Below are 8,779 nucleotides of genomic sequence, written 5' to 3' on the forward strand. Positions count from 1 at the left end.
TAACTTTTGAAAATGTTCCGGAAGGTCTGATACTTTTATATATATCTTAAATTAAAGCTAATGTAATATACTTTAATTTGAAAAAAAAAAATTGACCTCTGGACTTGTTTTCACGGCGAAAATGGCTACCGAATGCTATTTTCGTGTGAAAATTCTGGATTTTATTATTTATATAATATTTAACTTTATAATGGTATAACTTATTGAAAAGTTTATGGATCCACACAATTTTTTTATGAGAAATAATATTTTTTAATAAACCCTTTTTCATTCGACATACTTTATCTTAATCGAGATATTAATAAGGAACCAGCAGATCAAGTAGCTTTTGGNTACTTTATCTTAATCGAGATATTAATAAGGAACCAGCAGATCAAGTAGCTTTTGGAATAAAACACCAATTTTTTTAAAATTAAACACTATCTAAAGATTTGCATCGAAGCGTTTATTTTTGATAGTGATTTTAATCACTGTCAGATATCATTATACTTGATCCAACTATGCCACGTCACTACTGTGCCGCGACACCCCTGTGCTGGGTTTTTTAAGTTTTGAACCTGTGTATAAAAGGAAATGGTCCGATTAAAAAAAATATATATAAATTTTTTATGTTGAATAAAAGAAATATATAAATAGTATTGTCGTAACACAATAAAAGAAAGGAAACCGGTGTAAATGTAATTGTGATGTGTACGAAGATGAAGATGTGGTGCCTGCTGTCTAGGTATTCACGTGCGTGTTGTCGTACAGCAGTCACCGTGTTTGGCTGACACACCGGGTTAGCTGTGGGTGTCGAAAGGTTGTTGTTATGGGAAGGGAATCAGGGTAACACCTAGGTATGAGGTGCAGACAAAGTGCAAGACACAAGTACTCTGAAATATGGTGAAGAGAGTAGATAGTTCTATTAAATTTTATCTATTTGAGATTTCTTTTAATTTCAAATATTTGTTTGTTATTATTTTTCATACATGCGTAAGTGTTCTCTTTAAAACATTCCTGTTTTTAATTAGATTTTTAAAAATAGCCTATACAAAAATCAGGCATTCTCGCAAAAATAACCCCAACTATATTCAAATTTAAATTAAATTTAATATTTATGATAGTAAATTAATTCTAATATATGATTTTATTTTTTTTAATTTTGTTTTTATTTGTAAGGATAGGATATTATATGTTTAACGAATTAGCATTTATCTAAATATTTATTCCTGATAAAATTCTAAATAGTAAATTATAGCTGATAAATCAAAAAATAGAAGCAACGTTTTTTTGTCAATTACTCTAATTATAATGCGAGTAATCAAGTGGTTTATAATAAATTAATCACTCTGTATATTTAAAAAAAACTAAAAAACACGCTTTTAAAGCATATCGAACTAAAAAGTTAAAAATTATTTTTATAATAAGCTTAAAAGAATAATGAACGAAAAATACTAGTATTATTGTGAAAAAACCGTCGGAATATTTAATATACGAAAAATATGGCACAAAGCCCCCACGCATATTGTTTTAAGCTAATATAACCGTGTTAAAAATAACCTTCCTTAAATCATTATATGATTTTTTTTTTGAAGATAGTAATATTAAAAGTAAATGGCTTATATTTTCAGAAATTAATAAAATTCCATCAGAAGATTTATCTGAATCATTACTACATGACAATATTGAAGAAGGTACAAATTTATTTAGTAATATGAACAAGCATAATTTTAAATATATTAACCGTTTAATTGTTTATATTTTTAGAAATGAATAAAATTCCACCAAAAGATTTACCTGAATCATTACTACATGACAATATTGAAGAAGGTATAAATATATTTAGGAATATAAAATATCATCACCCTGCCTCAGTCCTCAAAAGCCAGTAGTAATCTTTGTAGGACACATACTTTAAATAAAGTCTTGTCTTGTTACACATTTTTGTACAATTTCAAATATTATTGCTTTCTATAATTCCCGTGTATTCATACTGTCTTAAGAAGTTTTGAGCATTTGGTGTTATTATTTCCAAATAGAGCATCAACAAAATCTTATAATAAGAACCCAATAANAATATTTAATATACGAAAAATATGGCACAAAGCCCCCACGCATATTGTTCTAAGCTAATATAACCGTGTTAAAAATAACCTTCCTAAAATCATTATATGATTTTTTTTTTTTTTTGAAGATAGTAATATTAAAAGTAAATGGCTTATATTTTCAGAAATTAATAAAATTCCATCAGAAGATTTATCTGAATCATTACTACATGACAATATTGAAGAAGGTACAAATTTATTTAGTAATATGAACAAGCATAATTTTAAATATATTAACCGTTTAATTGTTTATATTTTTAGAAATGAATAAAATTCCACCAAAAGATTTACCTGAATCATTACTACATGACAATATTGAAGAAGGTATAAATATATTTAGGAATATAAAATATCATCACCCTGCCTCAGTCCTCAAAAGCCAGTAGTAATCTTTGTAGGAGACATACTTTAAATAAAGTCTTGTCTTGTTACACATTTTTGTACAATTTCAAATATTATTGCTTTCTATAATTCCCGTGTATTCATACTGTCTTAAGAAGTTTTGAGCATTTGGTGTTATTATTTCCAAATAGAGCATCAACAAAATCTTATAATAAGAACCCAATAAGGAAATATCTCAGCAATAATTTGCTTCTGTCTTTCTTGTCAATTGTCCATGTTTCACTTCCATATGAAAACACACTCAAAACAAATATTTTAACCAATCTTTTACAGTTAATGCTCAGATGTGTATTGGTGAGAAGCTGAGTATTGTTTTTGAATGCTTGATTTATTAATTGTATTCTTCTTCTGATGTCAGGAGTTGATTTGTTATTAAAAGCTATGATACTTACAAGGTAGAAAAATTTTCGGACTTGTTATAATCGTGTATTGTTATTTGTATATGAAGGTTTAGATCTGAGAGCATTTTACATAAAAGCATTGTTTTGATTTTATGGAATTTATTTTTATTTTAAATTTATCCAGTGCATTTAATAGAATTTTTAGCATATTGATTATGTCATTTTCAAACTCTGCTAAGATAACATTGTCATCCTCCAAGCGAATACAGTGTATATGTTGACCATTTATTTTCNTTCATCCTCCAAGCGAATACATTGTATATGTTGATCATTTATTTTCACTCCATTGATCTTGGTTTTCATTATATCTATGCTCGATTCAATAAAGAGATTGAGTAGATAAGACGATAAGGGGCATTCTTGTCTCACTCCTCTCTTTATTTTTTCTACTTTTACAGATCCATTTACATTTAATTCTATTGTTTGATCTTTATACAAGTTGAAAATGAGCCGCCGATCTTTCCAGTCAATTACTTTTTTTTTTAATATCTTGAATAAGATTTTCCAATCTACTTTTCGAAAGACTTCTCTAGATCTATGTTGTTATAATATTTCAATTCAGTGTAATTCTTCTCTCAAGGATCTGTCAGTGCTAATATTGCTTCTCTTGTTCCTCGCCCTTTCCTAAATCCAAACTGATCTTTCGATATATGAGAAAAGAGTGCTATAGTTCTATAATTTCCACATTCTGTTGTATTGCTTTTCTTCAGAACTGTTATAGTTCTACTTTTGATAAAATCCAATGGTAGACTTCCACTATTATAGCTATCTTTAATGATTTTAAACGATTGATGTTTTGTCTTTCCTCTTATATTTTTCAATATTTCAGCCGGGATATTGTCAATTATTGTTGATTTTATGTCACTCAGTTCTCCTAGAGACTTCTCGAATTCACTTATCAATATTTCGAGTATTTTTCTATCTTATTTTACATCTATTTCATTTTCGATTTCCTATTTTTGTTCATATAACTCTTCCATATACATTTTCCACCTCTCTACTCTCTTTTCATTTTCCAACAAAATTTTGCAATGTTTATCTTTAACTGTGTTGCTGGATGTCTTGGTTTTCTATTGCAGTTTATTAATTTTATTATAGGCTCCCCCTGTGTTGTTTCTTAGTAGAATACGTTCTATTTCTTGTATGTTTTGTTTTAGACAAAATTCTTTTGCTAGACGGCATTTTGTCGTTACTTCGTTTTTTGTCTATTTATATAAATTGTAATTTCTGTTCCTCAGTTTGTTCATTCTTTCAGTCAATTCAAGAATTTGTCCTGACATCCATGACATTCTCGGTTCTATTTTATTTTTACCAATTATTTTATCTACAACTCTAATAATGTCCATCTTCATGCTATGCCAGATTTTTCTACTATACCAAGTTCATCTAAATTTCTTTTGATTTCTTCTGTTATATTTTAGTTTTTAGTTTTCGATTTTTTTCTTATTTGTTACATTAGTTCTTTTCTTAAATTTGATGTTGCATTGTGCCTTGATACAATATCATTGTATCATTGAATAACATAGATATGATTATATTTTACAATTTATGAATATAATTATTTATTAGTTGTTCTTAATAAAAAGTATATCATTGTTTTCATTTAATTAACTTTAATAAAAGTACTATATTATTTTTTAAAAACGTGTCATTTTTTTAATTAGTGATTATTTTTGTCTCATACTCATAGTTCACATATTTATATAAATTTTATAACATTAATATCAATATTTAATAACTATAAATAATTTTTGTTTTTTTAATGAAAGATTTATCATAAAGAGATTAATATCAAAGCAATATTTCAATAATTTTTGCCATTTTTATTAAAAATGAACATCACTCAATATGCTTTATGAATTATTAGTAATCTATTATATTATTTTCATAGAAGAAGAAAATTTAGAAGATTTATTAGTGGAAATTCCAAATGAGTATAAACCAATCAACAGGTACATTTAAATTCTTTTTTACATATGTATGTAATCATAATTCAAAATAATTGTTAAATGTATGAAATAAAATATATTTTCAATTTTCAATTTTTATGAATATTTATTATAAGTGTTGTTTAGTAATTTTTCATTAATAATGAAGATGATTTTAATATTTTGAAATTATATTAGTTGTTTAAAAAAATAAAATAACGTAAGTTAAAAAAAATGTTTGTTTGAAATTATTTTGAAATGACCAAAAAAAAAAAATTATTTTTAGTTTTATCAGGATTTAACAATGGATTTTTACAATTATATCAAATTTTATTATACGCTTAATTAAGTAGATTTTTTTATTGGTTTTTTAATTAAAGTAAATCTATAAGATTAATAAAGTTCTGAATATTTCAACTGTAAAATCTTTTTAAACACCAAAGTTACTTAGAAATGATTACTATGATTTCTATTCTAGTGTTCTATTACGATTGAATTGCAAAAAAATATTGGGCTTTTCTAATAAATTAACTGTAAATAGTAATTATAAAATTTTCTATTTAATGACGTTAATTTCAAACCTACAAGTTGAGTTAAAAGTTATGGTAACAGTTCAATTTTTTTTATTAAAAAATTTCACAAAAGTCAACTTTAAAGGATCAAAAATAATTGATATTTTGCAAAAATTATTTTTAACATATTAAAAATCAAAATCAGTTATAAATTAATACAATTTTCATAAGTAAATACTTATTTTTTTATTATTAGTAATAATATAAAAACTTAGAAGTGATAAAAAAAATCTAATTTCAGATTAAAATGTAACGTACAGATTATTCATCCTTCACCAACATTAGCATATCAATACCACACTAGTGCCTGATCAGCACAAACGTCCCTACGACCTACTACAGGTATGCAGCACGCGCGGGTGTAAACAAAACCGATGATATTCTTCTTCTTAAATAAATATATAACGACAATCAGTCGACATTTTACCACGCTCGCGGCTACTCATTTCTTATTACAGATTATATTTTTATTACTATAACCTAATTCCGACAATATTATCTTTTATTATTAATTTAATTATTAGGATTTATTTTATTACAATCGGATTGTGTACGCTCGCCGCTGTCGCTCACCTAACTTAGATACCACAACATCTCTAGAGATCCAGTCTGGTTATATTTAAATATACTATTAAATAGAAATAAATGCTTGTTATCGTTGTTAGTTGAGAGTCTATATTTAATGGTCACGAAACCGCTAACTGCCCTTCTAGTGGGATATAAATTATATAGGACCAGCGTTGCCCCGTTAAGGTACAGCTTAGCCAACTATTAGGATCCTAGTGGCAAAGCACGTTGCAAAAAAACAGCGCGAAAAATTGTTTTTGAATATTTTTTAGTATATTTTTGATTCCGATGAGAGTTCCTTGTAGACCAGTGTATTTATTCATAATTTACAACATTTTTTTTTTTTTTAAAGAATTGCATCAAACTCTTAAATTATTATACATGTTTGTCAAAGAAGTAACAAAATAAACTACTTCATCAATTTTTTTATTATTTTTCTGTAAAAATTACAATATTAAATTATTAAATATCGATTTCATAGTACGTTGAATTACTATAATAAATATTTATTCATATATTATACTTATAAATCATAGAACTACTAATCAGGATATAATTAATAAAATAGGAGTTAATGTCGATATGTAATTATTATTAATACTAACTACAAATTTGCTTCAAAATGTTTCTTATGATAGTGATTTTAATCACTGACAGATATCATCTATACTTGTCCCAACTATGCCACGACCCCTCGGTGCTATAGTTTTTTTTTTATCGATTCCATCCCAAAACTAAATTAGCTTTATTAAATTTATGTTCGACCAGGAAGTAAAGGGAAAATTGACCTTTTTAAATTTGTTAATTAAAAAAGTAGAAAGAGTCTAAATTTTTTAAATTATCAGATACACACACACATTCTGTTTCATTCCAAAAAATTCATACCAACACAAAATGGCAGCTTTTAATAGTATAGTTTTCAAAGTAGTTGAAAATTTAATGAATGAATTAAATTTTCATCAAAAAATGGGGGATTATAAATAAAGATTTAATAGGTATGACGAAAACATAATTTTAAAATCCGTCCGAATACAAAAATGAAATAAAGAAAAAAGAAATTCAGCTAGATTTAAGTATTCACATTTAAATTTTAGTATTACTATAGTAGTAACTTTGAAGGGCAATAATTTAAAAGCTTTATTACATAACCCTAAAGAAATAAATGCTAAAGAAAAAGAAAAAATCGGACATTTATAAAATACAATGTTTAAGTTGAGATTAATTTTACGTAGGTCAGACAAAATAGGGATCTGGGCTTTTTTTTTTTCAATTTTACATTAGTGTATTAATCTGTTTAGTATTCTAAAATATGACGTTTTAATGCAACTATTAGTGTGAAACTCAAAAAAATCGTATTTATGAATGCTGGTATGCTAAAAAATATTTATTAGTGTACTAAAGTTTTAGATGAACTTTTTAGAGTGGGTATCTAGCACATTAATCATTATTTCAGTATACTGATTACTGTTACCGATCATTTTCTTATGAAATTGTATAATTTTTGGTGTATTTATAACGTTTAAAACTAATTTAATAATACAAAAAGACAAACCTTTCTTAATATGAATTATGCTAAAGTCATAAATAATTTAAATGTGTTATAAACTATTGTACAAGTCATGCTAATCCAGCACATAGATCTGCATACGAATATGCATTCGACTTGTGCAATCGTGTCAAATATTATTAATAATAATAGTTAGTAGTTCCGACGTCATATTGCTAAGTGTATTTACTACCAGTGGCGTCTCCATTGATTGAGTCATGTAAATATTTTAATCAATTTAATAATGTATAATATCATTAGAAAAAGTAATTTTCTGGTTATCGATAATAACATGGGTTTGTGAAATGTAAGTCAATATAGTTTGTCTAGAGGAATACAAAAGAATATATACATGGAAAATGCCAGGCGATAATAGATAACTGCCAAATAGATAACATACTGGTGAAAAATCGCTTTAAAAACCAAGTTAATTTCTGTAAAGCATACCCAAGTGCTGATTGTGATAGTGATTACAATCTAGTAATGGCGAATTGCGAACTCAGATATAAAAAACCACAATGACCAAAAGTACAGCAAGACAAATATAATGTCAGATTACTTAAGAGAGCAGAGATTGTAGAACAATATAAACACCACATGGATCGCGAATACCAAAAAAGAAACGTAGATGATCCTTGGAATAAAAAATGGGAGAACATAAAATCAGCTATCAAAAAAGCGGCGGTTACTGTGTTGACAAAAAAAGAAAAGAAAGAACCAAGAAGAGCATCGATTGGCAAGGAAATAGTAAAATTTATAGATGAATGACAAAAATATCAGAATTATCTGGGTCACTACCTAGTGTCGTACGTCGGTAGTGCCCCAACGTAGACACAAAAGTTTAACACAAATTTATTAATGTTTTATATATCTATATTGACGACGAGTTTGTCGTTCGACCTCTTCTCGAGTCTTCCTGTTGGATAAACTGATCAGCCCCAATCTTTCTAATTAGTGGACTACTAAAGGGGTAGAGTTTAGACCCGTCAGCACAGTCTAGCTCAAAAGTAGCAGACTGAAGGGTGGCTCCTTGTCAGCCACCAGCACAACTTCCTTTTTACTATACCCACCATTATTAATTTGCTTACCCTACATTTCCCTTTTATATGGAATTATTATATTGCTTAAGAGTTAAAAAATTGCTTACTACTATTGTAAAGCTTATATTATACTAAAATCGACGTAATTCAATACTTCCTCATCTAATTATTACACTAGTTCCTGCACAGAAACGCGTACACGAATTTCTGGCGAGTCACAAATATCGCTTTTCTTTATA

General features: G+C 27.0%; 1 protein-coding gene across 7 annotated transcripts in view; it reads left to right on the top strand.

The window, feature by feature from the left end:
- LOC126900970 (uncharacterized) overlaps window positions 1-4,930 on the top strand; it is a 76,456-nt gene extending 71,526 nt beyond the window's left edge. For 2 of the 7 annotated variants that reach the window (XM_050677025.1, XM_050677026.1), the window contains exons 8-10: window positions 1,611-1,673; window positions 1,747-1,809; window positions 4,779-4,930. Coding sequence is in view for 3 of the 7 variants with exons in the window: in XM_050677037.1 (XP_050532994.1) it covers window positions 1,575-1,673; window positions 1,747-1,809; window positions 2,346-2,408; window positions 4,779-4,849 (296 nt within the window). In the remaining 4 variants the exon portion in view is untranslated. Of the gene's footprint in view, window positions 1-1,574; window positions 1,674-1,746; window positions 1,810-2,209; window positions 2,273-2,345; window positions 2,409-4,778 lie in introns of all 7 variants that reach the window. The other 5 variants (XM_050677038.1, XM_050677037.1, XM_050677039.1 and 2 more) reach the window with 5 other exon arrangements.
- Window positions 4,931-8,779: the final 3,849 nt, after the last annotated feature.

The sequence above is a fragment of the Daktulosphaira vitifoliae genome, unplaced genomic scaffold, assembly GCF_025091365.1.
Source record: "Daktulosphaira vitifoliae isolate Bord-2020 unplaced genomic scaffold, ASM2509136v1 Scaffold_3, whole genome shotgun sequence".
In the NCBI taxonomy this organism is placed as follows: domain Eukaryota; kingdom Metazoa; phylum Arthropoda; class Insecta; order Hemiptera; family Phylloxeridae; genus Daktulosphaira; species Daktulosphaira vitifoliae.